This window comes from Megalops cyprinoides, chromosome 1, assembly GCF_013368585.1.
Source record: "Megalops cyprinoides isolate fMegCyp1 chromosome 1, fMegCyp1.pri, whole genome shotgun sequence".
In the NCBI taxonomy this organism is placed as follows: Eukaryota; Metazoa; Chordata; class Actinopteri; order Elopiformes; family Megalopidae; genus Megalops; species Megalops cyprinoides.
The window spans coordinates 67,433,737-67,456,056 of NC_050583.1; the positions used below are offsets into that span (position 1 = coordinate 67,433,737).

The window sequence follows — 22,320 nt, forward strand, 5'->3', positions numbered from 1 at the left end:
TATACTGTGATCAGCCTTTGAAGGGTTTAATGATACATCAATTTGTATTGAGGCATCAGTACAAAAACAATGATATAGCTGTATCGGATTTGCATGCGAGAACTGATCCATTGATTTTTAATTTACTTTTATCGGATGTAACTAGAGCATGTTTGACAGTCGTACCCTTTATACAAGTACAACTGAATCAAATTGTACTGCATCACATCATGAATTTCAATATATCGTATCATTGCTTAGGTATCAATACAGTTTGGTATTCTTGTTAAGATCAATGTGTACAACCCTAGAGCCGCCATTACTTCAAGACTAGTGATTTAGTTACATGATAACCCAAGTCTGCCCACTGTCATGATAAAAAGTCTTGATACAGTGATCTTGTGCGACCAAGCTGAATCACATGAAGTGATTCTATTACGTTCTATTTGCTTAAAAATTCTGTGTATATTCTTGTGTCCCATTATGGAATGACTGTCAAACAATCGAAATCAATCATTTCTCCAAGCCACGGTATGTGGGATAGTCACTCAATAGAAGAAAACTGTAAATGCCACGTCTCCTTTGATGCCAGAAGTGAACTTTTCCCATTCACTTCATACTTGATTATGGCATGTCTGTGGAAGGAGGGATATCCAATGCAATCATTGATACTTTACAGAACTGTCATGGCTAAAAATGGGGATTTTAATTGTACTTGAAAAATTTACAGAGGTGACAGGACTAAACTAAGACAGGACACCCCCACTCAAGAGGAGAGAATCTCTGGAGAACAGGGAAGAAAGATGAGCACCACAAAATCTGCAGAGTATTTTATTGCAAATTCTTGAAATTCTAAGAGTGACATTACTGTTTATAGCCAATATTATTGAAACAAAAAGACCAACAAAAAAAAGACAAATATATTTGTGGAGAGGTGACACAGGTGCATGTTTTAGTTTGGCCCCTGTTATACCCCGCAGAGAGGAATTTCCTCCCAATCTTAACTGGCCTGGGTATACGAGACTGTTCCTGGGGCGGTTCAAGATGTATTCATAGTGGTAAGATATGACTTTAGCAAAGGGACTACCAAAAAGATAGTGCCTGAGGTATGAATTTCCCACACATATTCAGGTGAGCCGTTTGCCCAATAAGCAACGCATACTTATGGTTGATTTAAATAACATCAATAGTGCATTCCCCTTCTACTGAATACCCACTGTCAGATGGCAGCTGGTACTATACTGTAGAGCTGCTGTTGCATGTTGTACACAGACGAGAATGACATTTGTATAGTGAACCATGGAACAATGTCTCTCAAAGCTGTCTCTCAATGCAGTACTGTGCTTTTTGTGGCTTGAACACAAAAGTTGAAAAGAAATTATTGCACTGTGCTATGGCTGAGCACTGAAGAATTGCAGCAGACTTTAACATGGTCTGTTTAGAAAATTAAAAATAAATTGTTGGTAGCTGGCCTTCTGTGTTGGCCAAAATGATTGAAAATGAAATGAAAATGCAGTAGTGCTATGCTGAATGGTCATATTTGCAGCATTTTTACATACATATCAACATTGATAAAAATAAGAGCTACACTGACATCATAACAGTGGATTTCTTTTTTTCAAAATAGTGTTTCTGCTTTAGTGTTCAACATAGCTTTGGGGAGTACAATTTCTTTACCCTGTTAGGCGTGCGCGCACACACATACATACACACACACACACACACACACACACACACACACACACACACACACACACACACACACACACACAGACACACAGACACACAGACACACAGACACACACACACACATTCCCCTGAAGGACACATTTGAAATAACACTCAAAGAAACGTCATAAGACTAACACATACTGTAGAAGAATCACTGGGGACTGTCCAGATGGAGGCTTAGAACTGTTTCAGTTATTTGGGATGCCAAATAATGACATAATCAATCACAAATCAGCATCATTAAGTTATACAAACCTTTCCAACATTTGCTCAAAAGCCCTGCAGCTCACTTGAAAAATTACAAATTACAAAAAGCCTCAAACACTTCTATCCTTACAACAGCCCTAATGTAAAGTATGCTTACAAACAGGTCTGAAAAACTCTTTCTATGCAAAAATACTGTTTGCGTGTTTTCCCCCATTAAAAATTATGTATAATAGCAAGAAGGAATGTCAATTTGTCATTCAGTAAAAAAGCAACTACAACAGCAACAACACCTCACCTGCCAATATGGAGCAGACAGTGTTCCTATAAACTGGCCATGGTTCGCCTTGTGACGAACATCTTTATAAAATGTACGAGGTCAACGATGTGTACTTCAACCAAGCACCGGGGAGTGGTGTCCGCAACACAGCACGTAGCAACACGACAATGCTGAGGCAAAGACTGATCCTTCATATCATTCACAGTCCTGTAACAACTGTCCTTTCCTTTCAAAATTCACTCCTTTGAAGTGTTTTTGCAAGTCAAAGTGAAGCAGAATCAACGTTGAACAAAAACCTGGTAAAAACCGTTGGAATTTAAGCAAGACTCCTCTGTCTCTGTTTGATTCTTGGGTACAGCTGTCAAGAGGAAGAAAAAAAATCACTTAAGTACATTTTCAAGGAAAGAAAGATTTTTCCCTCATCCTACTGAGCTCTTCAAAAGTACTCACACTCATGAAACCCTTGTTCTCGTTCATGTAAAATGAGAAATTGATAATGTCCTATCAAATCAGTGCTACTTTCTATAGTACAGCATTGTTTTATTGTTCCAATCTTGTGGCCATTTGCCACATAACTTTTGGCTCCTAATTTCTGAGCCAAACAATATTGTTTGTAGTATTATTAGATATATGGGCAGTGCAGAACAAGTAATTTCATTCCATTATTCAAGGAGCTTTGATCGTTAATGAAGCATTTCAGGTGAAGTAAAGTGAAGGTTTGAATTTGGAGCTGTATGTGTGTGCTCTAAATCTGTACATGTATTCTAAGTTCTTCTGTTTCGATATCCAGCATGGTGACTTCTCTACTCACCCCTAGCAGGTTTCGGGGTATGTAGCCCTCGGTCTCACCCATACGGGCCCACCACCACTCCACCTCGTCCTCATCCTCCCGCCTAACAACAGTCATGCAGTCACCCTCTCTGAAGGAAAGCTCATCATCGTTTTCATTTTGGTAGTCCCATAGGGCATAGACCACGCCCCTGTTCATTATTCCCATCTTCTCCTGGACGCCTGTGAACAGAGGTCACCACCAACGATTTCAATATAGCCTCATACATGTATACCAAATACAGACCCTTCCCCACACGTACACACACGTACACACACATACACACACACACGTTCCGTCAATGGCAAAGCTTTCTATATAGCTTCACACATGTACACCTCACGCAGATCCCTCACACACACATACACACACACACATATACATACATATACATATATGCATTATATATATATATATATACACACACACACACACACACATTATTTATATATATATACACACACACACACACACAGGTGTGGTCAATACCAATGCATTCAGTACAGCCTCATTAATGTACACCGTTAAATGTATACCTGACACAGACCCCCAGAACAGAACACACATGCATGCACAGACAGACAACATAATCTCTGTCAGGTCCAGACTTGTTACAGGCGTACCGTGTCAACACAAGCCAAAGCGACAAGTACCGAACAAGACACGAGTCCACAGCGTGCCTGTGTCAGCGAAAGACTGAAACACGCATATACTAACACTATCCACATAATGTACAGCGCGCTGTCTGAATTTCTCAGACAGAACCTTTGGCTCTCCTGCTTCTCTTTTTCTAGTGTCCCCTCCAGCCGTTCAACAGACCCCACAGGGGGAAGAGCTCAGCTGTGTTCACATTGCCATGTCCCACTAGCATTTACTTGCAGTAATTCAGCAGATAATTTATCGTAACCAGAACGACTTGCAGGTTAGTGCCTATAAAAAGTCTAGATGAACAACAGCTGAACAGCTGAAAAAAAAAAAAAAAAAAAAAAATTTCCCATGTAAAGCATGATAGGAGGCAAGACTGTGACGCTCACCATACAGGAACTGAGAGCACTGGGCATAGCCCTCCTCCATCTCCTCGCACTTGTCTGCTGCTGTCTGCATGTCGCTGTAGGTGGTGGCGAACACGGCGGCCCCCGACTCCACCAGGAACTTGCACACTTGCACGTTGTTGCAGGAGGCGGCGCAGTGCAGGGGTGTCCTGGAGGTAAAATGCAAGTGTGTGAAATGCACACGCGTCTACACACGCTCACAGCTCGTACATAACCCCAGCAGCCATGGCATCCTACAGAAAGCCTGCCAGGTCTCACGCACAGGTTGTGAATCATGCGCATTTGAGCTCTTTCTCCCGCACGCTTGCGTTGTTGTGTAAATCTTACGCATTTACTGGCTGGGCATGGGCGCACCAAGAAAACTCTGCTGGGTTTGTTTCCGTCATGCAAACAGTTACTACTGCTTACAGGAAGTCCACGTGGCACCTGGCAGAAACTGACTGGAACTGTTTGCTACGTAACCATGGACATTCAGCCAGAAGAGGGAGAGACTGGACCTAAAATTAGCAGCGTTGAGGGAGCAGCAGTTTGCGCTTTGTGGCAGTCAATGAGGAGCGATTCAGCGTGGGAAAAATAGCAGAGTAGAACGGATTGGTTTTATTTTTTTGTTCTGCTTTTACATTTCCTCCCCATTTATAGTGGGGATGTAGGCATACCTACTGGGAATGAAGTAGATTACACATGCTCTGCAACACTAGCCAGCTAAGTTATTATATATTTACATCAAGGACAATTTTAAAATAGTATGTAAAGCCCATGTTGCAGAGATCTGCTTGTGTTAAGTTCTTGGCTCCAGCTGTCTTTCAACACAAGGCTCGTGCTCCGGAAAAGGTAATACCCCCGATCTTTGATGATGGGATTGTTGTCTCCTGGACTGTAAAGACTGAGGGAGCTGTGGACGCAGCTTTGTTTCAGGGGCAGTCTGCAGGTCACTGCCCACTTGTGCCTTTTCAGTGCAGCGCGGCGCGAGAGCTCACCAGCCATCGCTGTCCGCCGCATTGACGTTGACGCCAAACTGCACAAGGAACTTGACGATTTCGGTGTGCCCGGCGCAGACAGCGTTGTGTAGGGCAGTGATGCCCTCATCGTTCGGTAGGCTGGGGTCTTCCACCTGAAGCCGGGAATGAGATCATGTGTTTGACACAGTAGACGCACGTCCTCACAGTGAAACAAACTCTCTTGTTTAAACGCGTCATATCAAGGAGTGACGTTCTTTAACACTGAGCAACACAGACTTCCTTCTTTACTTTTCCAAGCTGCTCCTTGGATGGCAAGCTCCACGTGATGTCATTTCTTACAGTAAAATAAATACTGTGTGCTTGCACATGCCACTCGTATGCATCACAAAAGCTACACAAATATTTGCTGATGATGCTGATGATGAACCACAAGAAAAAGGTTAAGCTGGAAATGGATGAGAGCCAGGGTGTTAATGTCAACACACAGCTAAGCTGTGAAGATTTCAGTGTTTATTGTTTGAGTACGCCTTGCCCTACGTACATCACTCAAACACAGTTTGATCTGTTCAGATGAACACAATCACCCCTGAAATGTATACAATTCAGTGACAAGTGCAAGGATGGATTACTCACCTATTTACTTGTTATTGCTTGTTTGTGCAAAATGCAAGAATGTTCCCTGCGTGAAGGCATACGCTCACCTCATAGATGATTCTCTGCACCAGGTCATATTCGCCCTCCAGGGAGGAGTCCAGCAGCAGGGCCAGGGGGTTGAACTTGACCCGCATGCCATGGTCAATGCGGTCTGAGCCCGCCTTGCGCAAGTTAGTCCTCTTGCCCTGGGTTGGTGGGAGGCAAATTAGTTGCATCACACATTCCCCCTGGGCTCAGAGTAACTCATCACCAGGTCCACCAAGCATGCAAGCATGGCTCATATCCTATTTACAAGAACCTCCAGGAGTGGGTAACTTTTTGGCAGAGTAAAGGTAGGTTTCTCAGGGTTGGAGGAACAGTGTGGAGAGACTATAAATAATTCATGTGTCACTGAGTAAGGTTCATATAGGACTGTGACATCACAGAAAAAAAAAAATTAGTCATCTCAGGAAAAATCATGCTCTCTCTATTTTTGTCTCATAAAAGGAGGGGGTGATTAATGTTATGAATAAGTGTAATGGAGACTGAGCACAAGTATGGGTTTTATACAGGTACAAAAGTTCCATGATATTGTACTGCTCATGGGTGATAATGTACAGCTGCACTGCAGTTAATGTATCATACCAAAGAAAGATGCAAAACACCCCAGGACAGAAAGAAACTTCACTGTTAACAAAAGTTCTCTGGAGAATAGCTGCATATAGCACAGCCTAGCCTCAGACAGAAAAGAGCTGGTTAAGCACGACGAGTAATTAGGCTGCCACAGCAGCTTGTAGAAACTTGTAGAAAATGATCAGCTGTCCTACTGGGCGCATACCGGTGGCAAGGTGACCTGTCCTGTGACCTCAGGGGGTTGCATGCTGAAGGTGTCCTCCCCCAGGCTGTCCTGCTCCCCGCTGCTGGGGTAAGGGGGAGGAGGATAGGGCGGGTACTCCTCCAGGAAGGCCTCCGGCGGAGGAGGCACACCGGGTTCCTGCTCGTCCTCGCCGGGAGGGGGAGGCGGGAGGCTGGGCAGGTCCTCTGGAGCGGGCGTGGGGCAGACGGGGGGCGGCGGCAGCGGGGGGGCCACTTCCTCTTCCCCGCCCTCAGGGACGGGCGGCTGCGGCATGTCCGACGTGCCCTCGGTCGCTGCGCCGCTGCCGGGAGTGGTCTCCGCGGCCAGCGCGGCCCCGCCCTCCTCCTCCTCTTCTGCGGGTCGGGGCTGGTAGAAGGGGGCAGCGGCGATGGTCTCCATGGCGGCGAGCGTGGTCTTCTGGTAGAGCAGCTTCTGGATGTTGGGCCCGCTCGGGCCCTCGGGCTCGGTGATGGAGCTGCGCTTCTTTAGCGGCCGTGGCGCGTGGTACAGCTTCTTGCGCAGGGCCTCCAGGTCCACATCGCTCTGGTGGCGGTACGGGTTGGAGATGAAGGGCAGCAGCTTGGTGGGGCTGAGGGGCCGCGGGGTGCGCTCCGTCTCCTGGGCTTCACCAGAGGGGGCGCCGCTTCCATGATCCACCTCCGTCTCGGGGCCCGCAGGCCGCTCCGTGTAGGGGTTGTCGGGGTACTGGGACTGCTGCCCTCCTCCTGGGATGACTGGCTTCCCATACACTGCAGACAGATGATGGTTAGACCAGGGAGACTTTCCTACAGACTGCCCAGGCTTATTCTCATGGGCACCGAGAAGCATGATGTCAAAGTCATCATCCATCAACCAGGGAATCAGCATGGACCACAAAAAATAAAACTGAGTTTTCATGTCATGAGAGATTGTATTATAATTATATATCCAGCACAGTGGCTGCTTAGTTGGATCCTGCAGATCAGATTCCTACTGTTTCTGGTCACTTCATCACCAACACCAATTCTCATAGGTATAGGGCCCTCTGGCACTCAAAGCCCATACACTGGGACAGGTCTGACTGTACATGAAAGAGAGCAAACATCTAACAGCCTAATTAGTGACAAACTGATTTCTGTGTTGGCAGTCAGACAAAAGGGGAAATCTAATAGTCCATGGAATAACTGCTATAAGAGAATCAAAGTGAAATACAAGCACCAAAAAATTAACACGCGTATGAGTTGAAGAAAACAGCTGACTTGTAATATGCAGACATTACTGAATATAAAATAGGCCATTAATCTTTTATCTCAAAGAACTGCAGTGCGGTTGCCTTTGAAATAATAGAGGTTCACAATGACTCCCTTTGTAGTTTTCAGATGTTCGATTCTGACTTGAGGCAAATGTTCAGACGGATTAAACTAATTATAAGACTAGTGCGAAGATGTCATGAACGTCTGAAGAAGAATAGGGCATCACTTTTTATTCAATATTCACACACCGCTCTAGGGAACGTGTCATTAAGCCTTGCAATATGAATCACGTTTCAAGCCCCTTGTTCCCTGTGCAATTTACTTAACCTTTATTTAACCAGACATTTCCGCTAAAATTAACACCTCTTTCTCCAGAGATCTGGTTGAAAGCAGCAGCAATATTCAAAGTGGAAAAAAGTGATTACAATAGTGAGTGTACTTTGTCTATGGTGTATTATCTGCATTAATTGCAGCTGTTGAAACATCAAATGTGCATTCACTTACAGTTATTAAAATACATCCACAGCATATCTTGTAAGTGCAATCTACTCTGAAGTATAATCCCAGAGCACACGACATGATATTTAAATAACCTTTTCCCAAATTCAGTTTCAACTTAACACACAGGGGACTGTTTATCCATAAATCACAGAAAAAGGAAAAAGTGCTACGGTTTATAACATGGTTTAAAACATGTATGAGTAGTTTCACAAAGACGTGCACATCCCTAAACCTATGCAGAGATGGGAAGAAAAAAGCAGAAAAAAAAGGTTGACAAAGACCAGATAGTCAAAATGTTATCGCCTAAAATTAGCATAAAGGTAGTGTGCAGACATTCTTTTCTAATGTTGCATTAAAATTTCCATGAACCATTTCACTTCGCATGAAGAGACTCAAATGAAAACCAATGAAAATCTAGGGGAACCACTTGAAAATGTTCAAACCACTGCCTCACAAGTAAGCTTCTATGGTACCTCCCTGAATATGTCCTCAAGCATAAGGGGAGACTGACAAACAGGTGTCACCTGTCCGCTGGATTTTTCACACTGGAGGGGACATCGTTGGGTGTGTGCCAACTCACCACGGGATTGCGCGCGAGTCTGTGCGCCCTGCACGGGCGGCTGGAAGCTCTTCCCGGGCGTGGGCTGCATGGTGTACATGGAGTAGATGGAGCTGGCTGCCACCATCGGAGGCTTGTGGAAGGCCTGGGGGCTGGGCTCCCTGGGGACGGGCAGCTCCGGAGTGAAGGGCCGCACCTTGGCCGCTGGCGGGGGCTCCTGCTTGGGCGGCAGCGGCAGGGTATGGCTCTGAGACGGGCCCGGCGCGGGGGCCCTGAGGGGGGCGGACGCCGGCCCGGGGGGCTGGTGCTGGCCGGCGGGCCTGGCCTTGCCGGGGAACGTCCCCGTGCCCAGGGACGGCTTACCGTAGGCGGGGTGGCCCCCGGACGGCAGGCTGACCTGCTTGGGTTTGCAGGGCACCGGCGGCGGCACCTTGGCCGGGCCTTTCCCTGCGTTCTGGGGGAGCAGGGAGTGTGGCTTTGGTAAACTCTGCACAAAAACACCAACCCGACTCTCTCATGAATGCAGACTTGCATTAAACAATTCATTACGCTTTTGGGCTTTTCGATATAGGAGTGGGGTACTGAAACAAGCAAGCCTATTCTGATGACGCAGTAACAAATAAAGACAAAAAACAGCTGAATGGATGTCATCACAGGACGCCTTACTTCATTCTCAAAGCCCACCTCATTCTAGACACTAACGCACTGAGATATCAAAACTAGGCTGGTTTCACTGAGGGCTTGAATATGAGCCCACTGACAATGTACAGCATGGTGAAGTGCTGCAGTACCTGGGCGTCCCTCAAGAGGTCGTCGCTGCTCTGGTTCTTGCGCAAGGAGGCGGTGGACAGCTCAGCAGTGTCCAACAGGGAAAAGGGACGGACCTTCATGTCTTTGTCTTTCTTCAGCATGTCCTCTGTTACCACAAGGAGGAACAGGGGAGTCACAAACCATCAGCCTTCACACAAGTTCTCACTGTATGGTCATAGTGACTTACGGAACATTAGTGCCATGTAGCTAGTGGCAGGTGCTAGGATCTGCGGTGATGCAGCAATTGCTACATCACCGTGATGTAATGGTTATCGTACAAAGAAAGTATGTTCTGAAAGTGGCTCAGAAGATTCTGGAACAATGAAGCAGAGGGTTACCTTGGTCTGCTGGTTTGTGGGTGGACATACGTGGGAGCGTGGAACAGGAACCATAACTGCCACAGGACTCCGTGCTGGAGTTGCTCCACTCAGAGAACTTGGACACCTTTGCCGTCTGGAGGCCAACCCCTGTGGGTGCGAGACTGACTGTTACTGTCAGCCAATCGAGTGACATTGCCAATCGCTAATGTGAAGGTTTTGCACTGGCACTGTTGTGAAATAAGAGGGCTTTTCTGCATGCCTTCAAGAAACTATAATTTCAGACCAATCCAGACAAGCCTTAGACAAGGCCAATGGCAGGCAATACAACAAAACCTTGGGTGGGAAATTCACTGTGCCCATTCTTATGAGCATGAGCATAAAACAGAAAAAGCCAAGACAAAACAGCCATCATCATCTGAAGCAGTTCAGCCAGAGAACAGCAGAGTGCAGCTCAGGGATAGGAAAGTGCATAACATGTACTTGCACCTTCCAGCCAATTACACAACGAAACACAGCAGGTGAACACATACATTTTTACACACACACACACAGTGTATTTTATATTACAATCTGGGAGAGAGATCAGGTGACAGTGAGAAAAGAGAATGCAAATATGAACCACACTTCACACCTGGCCTTTCAAAAGGCACGTCACAGAAGCGTCCCCAAGGACGCCACAGCACACAGGGACAGGAGGCACTGTCACGCTCACATCCCACGTCTCACACACACACACACACACACACACACACACACACACACTGCACAAGGAGCCTGTACCTCGTCTCTTGGCCCGCAGCTCTTTCAGTGGCTTTAGCAAGAACACTGCTTCTACAAAGGTATGCACCAGACAAAGGGAGGAGGGGGAGCTTTAAATATTCTGTTAGTGAAGTGAGAAAAGCGCACCTACGCAGCACATCGAGTCCCGTAAGTCACTAAACCCTTTGGGGTTCCTTCTGAGAGGAAGACATCAGAAAAGACATGAAACCACACTGCACCTGGAAGAAACTGCTTTTAACTCCTCCTCCAGTCACTAATGCTTTGCTGCTCAATGTACACAATTAAACCTGGTGCTGCACTATTCTATGCATTGAAAACAGTGGCATCCGCACTGGCCTTCTTTATCAGGAGTAACTAATAAACTAATGAAACCAATCCAATCAAATTAAAATACACTATATGGACAAAAGTATTTGGCCACACCTGTTTTTCAGGGTTTGGGCTAGGCCCCTTATCTCCAGTGAAGGGCAATATTAATGTTTCAGCGTACCAAGACATTTTGGACAATGCTATGCTTCCAACTTTGTGGTAACAGTTTGGGGAAGGCCCGTTACTATTCCAACATGACTGTGCCCCAGTGCACAAAGCAAGGACTATAAAGACATGGTTTGATGAGTTCGGTGTGGAAGAACTTGACTGGCCCGCACAGAGCCCTGACCTCAACCCCATTGAGCACCTTTGGGATGAACTGGAACGGAGATTGCGAGCCAGGCCTTCTCGTCCAACATCAGCGCCTGACCTCATAAATGCTCTACAGAATGAATGGGCACAAATTCCCACAGAAACAAAATCTCCCTCCAAAATCTTGTGGAAAGCCTTCCAAGAAGAGTGGAAGCTGTTATAGCTGCAAAAGGGGGACCAACTCCATATTAAAGTATATGTATTTGAATACAATGTCATTACAGTCCCTGTTCGTGTAATGGTCAGGCATTTGAATACTTTCGTCCATATACTGTATTTTAAGCATTGTGTTGTCCATGTCAGCCCTCTTTATCAGGAGTAACTAATAAACTAATGAAACCAATCCAATCAAATTAAAATATATTCAATCAGGAAAAAAAACAATGCATGTTATTTTGTCATTCTTAAGACCTAGGGGTTAAAAAGACATGGGAACGTCCGCTTCAAGTCATGTGCATGAGCGCAAGTAGTGAGAATGTGTCCCCTTCCTGACAGCTGCACGGTCAGTGGGCTGACAGGACAGCACCATCCTGCCTGTTGCCTCACCTCTCCCTCCCTGTCCACTTCCATTTTTGTGAAGAAGAAGGGAGGAACCCCCAAAATCACAGCACACTACTATAAAGTAGAGATGGGAGCGTGAGGCTGCATGAGTTCCACATTGGGCAGAGCTATCAAACTCTGCCAATCACAGACTGGTATGACAAAATCCATAACTCTCATTGGTTCTACTCAGTGAGTCCCATTAAAATGTAAATGGCTCCACCTGCTGAGGTTCACGAAGCCCCAGTCTTCCGTAACAAGAAAAAGCTGGTTTGTTTAACACCCCTGCTCTTCCCAGTCAAACTGATTGGAATGTGGACAACTGTTCCCCCTAGAATTGCTTAGCAACAATTTATCGTCCTTTGGAAGACTTAAAGAATTATGGGGGAGGAAGGCTGTGTTATTAATTAAATACTATGTGGATTCCAGGTCAAAGAACAAAACTGTGTGAAGACTAGCCTCTAACCAAACCACAATGTGATTTGATCAGAACGTAAAATAAAAGTTTAAGTTTTCCTTTTGTTGTTTCTTCCCACTATTTTATGTCACTTTCAGAGACCACAAAGCAGGTCAAAGCTTTGTGTCAGAAACAAAAAATTAACATACTGATTTATCATTGCAGGATACACTGAGATCAGAGTGAGACAGCCCTCTTTTTTGCCACTAAACTTGAAATTAATTGGGGCAAAACTGATGTGGCATAATTTATCAGTGAGAACTACCCAGCACAGCTGCTTACACTGCCAGCTTGTTGTTGAGCTGAATCTCATTAGTCAGTTACCTTTTAAGTTTTGCAAAGCACAAAAGGAAAACAGGAGACTTAATAAGTTGGGCACGGCATCACTGCAACACTGCAAGTAACCCATCCACGGGTGTCAGCTGCCTTGACTTTGCAATACCTTCTGAGCTGAGAGTCACGTCACTGTCAGGGTCCATCCTGGGTACTGGGGATGCCCTGGTACCCTTTGCTCCTGACAGGGGACAGCCATCAGACACACGCAATGTAACACATATGTGCGCACACACGCGCACGCACGCACACACACTCGCACACACTCACCAAAATACCTGAGCTGCAAGGGGGCAGAATTGACACCAGATGACAGCAGTCAGTTTGCAGTGCTGCTCTTGGTGTTCATGACACGGCTGAACAGTTCACATCTACCGCAAGGCTACGGACTGCTGAGCATTTGGACATGGAGAGGGCCGGATGGGAGGAGGAGGTGGGGCTGATGGGGGTTACCTGAGGGGGGTTTGCCAGCTGGCCCCGCAGAGCTCCTGGCTTGGCCTTTCAGGGGACCGTCCTGGATTGGAAGGGTGGCGGTGCCGTCAGGGTAGGCTGGCTTCACCAGCAGTTCATGCCTCAGGGGCCCACGGGGCATCGTGGAGGACTGGATATAGGGGCCCACTGCAGCCACTCTGGAGGGGCCGCCTGGCTGTGGGGCATGTCCATCTGAGGGAAGCTGTGAAGGGGAGAGGAAGGGGCGGGGCATGACACACAGTGGACATTACACACTGACATGGGCAACACAATGCTGAGGAGCATTAACAACAGGATTTAAGCTTATGCAAGACAGGACCAAGAGACTCCTCAGGAAACACAAATTTCTCCCCACATCATAAGACAGAGTGCCTGAAGTTACGGATGAGGACAGCAGTGAATTTCGAGCGACTCTCCTGGTGTACTACACTGCCTTCCAATCCTACTTGCTATCTTAAATGCTAACACATGGGATTTTTTTTTTTTTAACTAACAATGCCACTAAAGTAACTACAAGCAGCTTCAGGGCCATTTTGGTCCCAGAAAAACTAATATGCAAAACAATGGTTTGCGTCAGAAGCAATCATGTGAATGGGCTTCAAAGACGATTATGCCAGTCGCTGCCTGGGGAAGCAAGACTCACATTCTTCTCTTGGACCGGTGAGTGTTTCAGTCAGCTGCACAAGGGTGCAGGGAGTTTGTAAACATGATGAACAGCATTCAGAGCATTAAGCACATAAGAACCTGATCTGATGCATCAAGGTCATCGGTTGTTTTACCTGTTGGGTGCCTTTTGAAGACTTGTCTTTAACAGGAATGCCATTCTTAAGAAAACAAAAACACAAATTTGAATTAAAATGAAGCCCCCCACCCCCCACCCAGTCACAAAAAAATTGAAGTAGTGGAACATACAAAAGGACTCATCAAAAAAAAAAAAAAAAAAAAAAAAAAAGTCCTTCAAAATGTTCTACAGGATGGGAAGAAAAATGTCCATCCTTGCCAAGCAGTTTCCAAAACCTAAAACAGACATGGTAAAAACTAATAAAAAAGTAATGCTGCTTACAATTACCCACTTCGTTAAATTCCTGGCAGCAAAACCACTAAATTGGCCAACCTCAGTATTTTCTCAAAACAATGAAAGTGACATCGCCCTCTTCAGCAATAATGCCACACCCTCTGAATGTTCTGCTATATTTCTACTTGACTGGACTTGACATTTGGAACAGAAAGTATAGTTCTTATAGGTCTTTAGTCTTTGAATAAGAAAAGCCAAGGAGGTGGTTTTTGGATAACAATTAACAGCAAGTGATTTAAATTACACGACTCTCACAGAATATTTGGTACTCAGACCTGTTGTGTCATTCAAAAAGCTCTTTAATACAGATTGCCTTAAGGATTTCAGATTGGAAAAAAGATTCTTCCAATCTCAATACAATCTGGCATTACTGTTTTCGGATTTCCTTTTGTCTGCCCCCTTTATGTAACTGTTTTGGGAATCATCAATTGCACATTACCCTTCTTGCACTAGTGTTTAAGGGTGCTTAAGGGAGACGAATACAACCCATCAGTATACTCTCACGAAGCAAAGGGCTACTTTTCCCCAACAAGTCCCACAGTGCACCGCAGTGAAGTGGACAGTGATCAGAGGGTGGGTCCGATCATCTGATCATCCGATCATCCGAGCAACATTCAAGTGTCTGATGAGCTCCAGGGAGCCTGAGCACACCGAGTCAAGGAGACCCTGCCAGCCTACCCTCCCTTACCGCTGCTCTTGGTCATTGCTGACTGATAACACTGCTGGGATCTGACCCGGGCCATACGTCTCAGACTACACTCGAGGCAAGTGCCCCACCAACTGAGCCACTTGGGAGCCCCTGGTTTGGATTTCTCATGACTGGATGCCTTTCCACATCTGTGTGAGTTGATGTTTGTATATCAGTGGTAGTTGCTGAACCTCTTTGTCCATCATCACTGACCTATTCCTTCACTGAGCCAGGGAATTTAGTGACCCAGGTTCAGCTTGTTCAAACCCAGATACCTTCAGTTTGGAATGACACATTGGGTATTCCTATTCAATATTAAATGGTGCTTTCATTGTTTAAGGCAAATGGTAGGGACACTTACATCCCTGGTGACATCACCCAGACTGTTTCCTCACATTAATTGGTACAGTAGTTCTCATGTAGGACCCTTTACAAGAAGTGCTACTGAAGTTCGCACACGCTGCCCTATTTGCTGTAATGTCTACAATGGGGTCAAAATTGTGACCCAGTACTTCAACCTTGCTTCAGTGAAAATGGCCAGCCATGTAATATGTAAAAATCTAAGCTTCAGTTAAAGGGAATCTAACTGCAAACAGGGAAAAAAAGAATTCAGATAATCCATAACTTTATGCAAGTCATCAACCATTCAAATGCCCTAACCTGATTTATCTATTGATGGGACATACTTTCGAAAACTCAACTAACTTTGAAGATCATGAAAGGAACTGTCATCAAGGGAAAAAAAAATTCTAATCAAACCCCAAAAAGAAAAAATGTTCAATCTTTCTTAAAGGAGTGGTTCAAATCAAACAAAGTACTGCTTCATTGCCACCTTCCTTTCATTCAACACACACTGTTGATGTGGGATCAAGAACTACTGTCCTTTGATTACCGCGTTACTATGGCAACTGATCAAGATCAGCCCAGCGTCAGCGGAAACACAACAGGCAGGACAGCAGCATCCGACGTTTAATCCGAAGAATGTGGACCGATAAGAATCCCCCACAACATTCCTCTCGGTCCATCACTCTGTTCTGCATATCCACAAAAAAGGGAAGTGCACCCAGCAAATGGAACTTTTAGAATATGCCAGTATGGTACACTGAAGAGGATTATGCAATGCACCAGACATGGGAATCCAATAAAACTGGGCACTAGGCATCTAACTATTGCTGACACTACATGCAAAGATAACAGTGTGCACAAAGCTCAATTTGATCTCAGAGAGACCTTCACTTACTTTCACAATATGAGACCTCTGACTGAGGTCACCAAATACCTAATCATCTTCCTTTATTCTATTTTTTTTTTTGGATCTCTAGCTGTGGTCTGACAGTCAAGTCCTTCATAGAAGGAAATTGTTATATCACATGACCATTGATCATTCCTGTGTTGAGCTGATCTGTGGAGCATCTTTTTATGCCATGATCATAACCATACCAGGAGTACCTTTTATAGACTTGGTCACAGTTCTTGGTATTTAAATCGGAGGGCCCCAAACCAGAACTAGAGTTCCTGCTGAGGTCAGGTTATGGAAGTGCATCCCGCAGTATCTGTCAATAGTAAAAATTTAACAGATCCTGCATCTGCTTGCCCAGTGTGAATCCTGACCCCCAACCATTCGGTGTGAAATTTTGATTCTGACCCAGGATCAGCATCTAAGGGAAATGGGTTGCCACACCCACGCAGGGGGCCTGTACTCACGGGCAGGTTCTCCTTCTGCTGCAGCGCCGCCTTTTTCTTCCACAGCCTGTCTCTCAGCTCGCTGACCCGCCGGTCCATGGCCGCCACCTCCAGGTTGCGCTTGTTCAGGCTCTCCCTCTGCTGCTGCAGCTTGGCATTCTGCTCCTGGTTCAGCCTGTTCCTCAGCTGAGGGGTGGGTACAGAAAGAAAGAAGGTTCTCTCTGGCACAGCGCACAACCACAAACTGGCAACATGTGAACCAGTCAACTAAATGCGTTAGTTAATTCTGTCTCTGCTGTTGTTGAAGGTAGAGGTGTTCTGATTTGCTGACTTTCTATGAACTTTGTTGAAGGGGAGCAGTGTAACTGAAATCACCCATAGGCATTCATATGAACAACCAGAATCTCCAGATGGAGGATGGAAGGAATGAAGGATCTGATCACCTGGTCATAACAGAATGCATGCCCTAGTCCTCTCCTAATAAGGTGCGAAGGCAGACAAGGCTTAAGACACCTAATTGTTCTTTAAGCGAAAAAGGAAGTATTTTGGTGAATGTACAAAACCAAATCTGCCTTGTTCACGCGACTGACTTAATGTGAGTTTGGTGTGTCCAGCTAAATGCTTCCCTGGGGTTCCTTTCCGAATACTTGTTTACTTTTTTCTTAAAAACTGAAAGGTCTTTTTAGTCAAATACACACACATTAAATGATAACAATGACTAAACTACAGATAAATAGCCAATGAACAGCTCGTAGTACACATTTGATAGAACATACACTATGGTGCACACCCAGCAGTGAACAAAGCCTCACAATGTGCTTTTTATCCGTACTTAGTGCCTTCAGCATTTTAGCTGATGAGTTCCCTCCCCATTACCTGCAACTCCTTGTAGAGCCGGTCCAGCTCTGCTGCGGAGCTCTGGTTGTCGTGGAAGGCATCCATCTTGCCGTTCTTCAACATTTCCAGCTGGCGGCTCAAGTCCTCCACCCTGGAGACAGCCACCACCAGCTCCCGTTGCTTCTGCTGGAACAGGCTGTTCATCTGCTCAATCTCCTCCACTGTGGGCCCAGGAGGGGGAGAGGAAGGGTGCCGTTAGTACCGCTGGGCACAAGCTGCTGTCTGCTACTTCAGCAAACACAGCTACCTCAACAACACTGAGACAACTTTTTATCTCAGCTCTGCGTTTAAGACATGCCTGGGGCTCTTATCTGAAAATTCATCGATTACATTAGGAAAGTTACATTAGGATTAGAATTAAGTCACAATGTACATTTATAAGAAAATTTTCATTGTTTGCTGTTGAAGCTGCAAAGTTACCAAGCACATGACCCTTCAGGCCATTTTTAAGTGAATGGTATGTCCAAACAATCTCTTCCCAGATTTTATGTTCTCACAGAACCACCTTTCCTTCTCATAGAACCACCTTAGAAGTTTCCTTCTAAGATCAATACAAAATGCCCTCAAATATGTGGGTCAGAAACAATATTTTAATGAATGTCTGCTACTGAAAATAAGGGCCATCACATAAAGCCCAGTTACCTAACTAGGGTCAAGGATCAATCTTTTAAATGGGTCAAAATCAGAACATCTCCCAGCTTAAGGAAGCTTAAGGAAGTACAGCAGCTCAACCGGTGCATTGGTTCATTGGTGCAAGTGTTGTAAAACCCCAAAGAGGAACAAACAGCACGGTGTTCAAAGCAGCCATCTCCACATTTGCCTGGCAAATACACACCATTTCCATTCACTCCCACATGAGCATTAGAACGCAGCCCTTTCTGTCCTGGAAGAAAGGGTCAAGAATGACCTCATGTACCGTGATAGCCATTCAAAACAGCCCGATTTGCATAGAGGGAGGACTCAGGGAGTCTGGGCAAATGACAACATTGATAGGAAGAAATATAACAGAGGTGTGGGCGTGTCCCCGCTTCCAGGTACAGAGCTGCATCTGGAGGCTGCCTCACACTTTACAAGCATGCATGCTCACAGAGACTAAACACTACCATAGTCATTCAGTGACAATTTTAGCAAATTCTTGTCATCCTAATTGTATCTCGAGTGAGTTTCCCAAGCGGGACAGCTGATTCATTCAATACTCGTTGAGAATGTGACAGGCTCACACATTATATCTGACCAACATGGTCAAATTTTGTAATGTCTGCACCCAAAATGAACCCAACCAGTCCTGTGATCCTTCTAATTTACATTAATTCTAGTGTGTGGCAATTACCAAAACAGATTATTTTGGCATATTTTTGGAACCTTGAATTTTGTCATTTATATTCACTGTATAAAGAATAAAGATGTGGAATGGAACTTGGAGTCTTATCCAGAGCGACTTCCAGCACAAAAGAACAAAAGTGTATCCATTCAAGCTGAATGAGCAACAGTGTGAGACCAGGCTGACAACACTCCCAGACCAGTGAGTCTGGGCATAACACTATTCAAGCCCTACCACAAGTTAACTTAGTTAAGCGCAATCTGACTAGACAAGGGAAGCAAAGTATACTGCCATACATCAATCACTAGATCACAGAATCCATCATGATACACATGATGGATTCTGACACATCATGACACTACATTTAAAATAGCAACAGCAAATAATACAAATAGCAGGTGTTAAGGGGTGGGCTCTTCAGACTGCATCAGAAGAAGGCCAGTGATTCCTGACCCCATTCAATATATCTGTGATAGCAATACCAATATTTACCATAAGAGTGTGCATTGGGTTCCACATAGTAATAAATTAGATAATGACATTTTGCCTGCCATCACCTGGCATCTCCAATTTACAATATAAAGGTATTTCAGCTCATTACAGCCAGGATACATGAATAAAAAAAAAAGATTTCAAAAAGCCATTCAAATCTATTGCATACACTAGGCAGTTTAAACCCGTGCTCACTCCCATGATGGCGAAAGAAAGTAGGGTCAGCTCCAGGCAATCTTCGTGCAAGTCGAGCGTGCCCCTGACACATTTCCTGAGACGACAAATTTGTGCCGAGCTGTTCCCTGGAGCATTTTCGGAGTGCCAGCGGCCACTGTTGTGCTGACCTAGCTTGCCGTTGCTGAGGCGTTTCTGCTCCACCTGGCCCTTGAGGGCCCGCACTTTCTTCAGCTTGGCCTCCTGGCTCTCCGCGTTCTCCCGCAGCCTCTGCAGCTTCTCCTGCTCCGAGGCCTGCTGCTGCTGTCTCTGGTCCTGCTGCTTCAGGTACCGCAGGCGTTGCTCCTGTAAAGGGGGGGGAGGAGGGGGTTACATTCTAAGGTTACATTTACATATCATACATTTATACAGCTGCGTACTTATGAGGCAGTTATGATGAACTACCTTGCTCAAGGGTACAATGGCAGCACCCCCACCTGGGGTTTGAACGTGTAACTTTCTGGTTTAGAGTACAGGACCAGGCAATGGTATTGCTACAGGCTCTCTTGTGTTTGTCAGTGCTTCCAGTGCTTTCTTTTACACTGTCAGTGCGTTTAATGAACTGCAGCACATTGGAGGCTTATGTACCACCCTCTCAAAACTGCATCTCAGCTAGGGGAACATGACAGCAAATTGTCCCAACATTGTAATATCACAGCAACATTCTGAGATTAGTAGTTATGCCAGTTATGAGTTGGAATTTATATTATCATTAAAGTTTACAGTACATTCTAAATGTTTTACTTTCCCTGTGACAGCCCCCTGTGAGATTTGATTTACCCCAATTTTAAAAAAACATACCAATGTCTTACTCATTACAGCCCTCATAATGAAATCACTTATTACATTTACATTTATTTATTTAGCAGACGCTTTTATCCAAAGCGACGTACATAGGTTACAGTTCTTTACAATGTTATGCATTTATACAGCTGGATATTTACTGAGGCAATTGTGGGTTGAGTACCTTGCCCAAGGGTACAGCAGCAGTGTCCCAGCGGGGATCGAACCAGCAACCTTTCGGTTACGAGTCCTGCTCCTTAACCACTATGCTACACTGCCGCCCTATATTATTACTCTACACTGATAGTTTACCAACATATATATTTACATTTACATTTATTTATTTAGCAGACGCTTTTATCCAAAGCGACTTACAAAAGTGCATACAGCAAGTATAGCGACAGTACGGGGACAGAATGTGTACAGTTCCACAATGAGACAGTTCTCAGCTGGGACCATCATAGTTATTGTTAGCTTTAACATCTCTTTGTCTGAAATATAGCATCTATTTTGTCATGTACCAAGTTTAATTTGTATTTTTTGATGATGCCCTTCCACTGATGTTTTAACAGGCACACCTTGCTAGTGTGACTGTATAAAGCTACTGAATTTTGCTGGAGATTTACACAGAGAGCAGGACATCTCTATTCAGCTTTTCCTGGTTAGACCTTGGAGAGGTCCGGAGAGCCGGTGTAGAAACAGCTGCCTCACCACTCCCTTGCTGGCTCTGAGAGGTGTTGGAGAGGTCATGGTTTGACCAAGGATTAATAAGTTGTCTTTAGAGTCACCTCAGTCTTTCTCTGTCCACCTTACATCAGTCTCACTCAGAGAGGCCAAGGAGACCTGCCTACTTTCCCTTCTGCAGAAGTAATGAAAAGTCCTGCTCCTGTTTTTTTAGCCTTAATAGTTTGCGTGATCAGCAGGACTGCGGGCCAAGGTTGCTGCAGCAGGATGTGCATTCTCAGCTGAACCCCACCTCCCCTTCCCTGACAAAACCTTCCAGAAACTTCTCTCACAGAAGGCCCTGAACCTTAACTTCTCATCTTTAGTTTTTTTCTCTCTCTCTCTCTCTCCCTCTCCTTCCCTCACCTTGGAGGCCAGGAGTTGTTGCTGGGCGTCGATCTGCTGCTGCTGTCTCGACACCATCTCCTGCAAATCCGTCAGGGTCATGTCCATTCTGGGTGGCACCACCTGGGTGAGACAACGCCACAGACTTAACCTCCTCTCCCCCCAGAGAAATTTGACCTGCTGGATTCCCCCGCTGTGGTCCACCTCAAGGCCATGGATGTGGCATCGCCAGCTGAACACCTGACATACACACACTGACTCCTAGGCTGTAAGAAGTCTAGGGTATCTTAAACAATGCCACTGGCTATTCCTGTTTGCTTGGGATGGGCAGGCTTTCTATGACTCATGAGACTGTCTCAGGAGTGCGCCTGAATGAGTTTCCTCCCGAGGTGTGAGAAAGTATTCCGCATTTATGAAACACCTGTGCTGTATCTGTTGGAATAATGGACGGACAGTTCCACATTAAACAATTCAAGCATCCCAGGCTTTACTCCTGCTTCTGTTTTGTACTAGAACTACTGCTTGCTGATGATGTTCCTGGTGAAGTCCAGCCCTGTTAGTGCTGTTTTTTGGCACACCCCTGCCATGGTAAAGGCCCAGTGCTCACCCCGTTTTCTGTGCACCTGTCCACGGTCCCCTTCATTCCATTTCTTTTGGACATGTGCTCCAGAGTCCTGGAACCTCCTGCGAAAACTGGTCAGAACATTAATTGAGGAAATGTCAGTTAACAGTGATGAGCCATCAACAGCATTCTACTCATGAGGAAAAACTCAGACAGCCAATGACATGGGCAAGGTGAAAGGCAAACAGGAAAGGTGCCAACCCAAAAGGCCCTCTGGCTTCAAGTGGCTCTGTCAGCTAGTTTACATGCCATAGTCAATTAACACTGAGCT

At 45.4% G+C, this 22,320-nt stretch overlaps 1 protein-coding gene across 2 annotated transcripts; it reads right to left on the reverse strand.

Moving 5' to 3' along the window:
• Window positions 1-1,769: 1,769 nt before the first annotated feature.
• On the reverse strand, window positions 1,770-22,193 carry LOC118776024 (apoptosis-stimulating of p53 protein 2-like). 2 transcript variants are annotated; one of them, XM_036526086.1, is made up of 17 exons: window positions 22,035-22,193; window positions 21,449-21,550; window positions 19,708-19,882; window positions 17,530-17,711; window positions 16,675-16,839; window positions 13,987-14,031; window positions 13,190-13,409; window positions 12,846-12,917; window positions 9,964-10,092; window positions 9,607-9,731; window positions 8,837-9,269; window positions 6,506-7,272; window positions 5,736-5,873; window positions 5,053-5,186; window positions 4,058-4,224; window positions 3,006-3,205; window positions 1,770-2,552 (listed from the first exon to the last, which is right to left on the reverse strand). In XM_036526086.1, exons 1-17 carry the CDS (start codon window positions 22,086-22,088, stop codon window positions 2,511-2,513), a joined length of 3,150 nt encoding a protein of 1,049 aa, XP_036381979.1. In that variant the 5' UTR covers window positions 22,089-22,193; the 3' UTR covers window positions 1,770-2,510. The 2 variants fall into 2 exon arrangements, with proteins under 2 accessions (XP_036381979.1, XP_036381988.1); XM_036526095.1 differs by lacking the exons at window positions 1,770-2,552; window positions 12,846-12,917 and having other exon boundaries at window positions 2,835-3,205.
• Between the last annotated feature and the right edge of the window lie 127 nt (window positions 22,194-22,320).

What these genes read in the sequence shown, in the direction of transcription:
- LOC118776024 (XM_036526086.1), bottom strand. Translation starts at nt 22,088, where the DNA reads ATGTCCAAAAGAAATGGAATGAAGGGGACCGTGGACAGGTGCACAGAA. An exon ending in AACAACTCCTGGCCTCCAAG is followed by an intron (nt 19,883 to 21,448) that starts GTGAGGGAAGGA and finishes CCCCCTTTACAG; the next exon opens with GAGCAACGCCTGCGGTACCT. An exon ending in CTTCAAAAGGCACCCAACAG is followed by an intron (nt 13,410 to 13,986) that starts GTAAAACAACCG and finishes TCCCCTTCACAG; the next exon opens with CTTCCCTCAGATGGACATGC.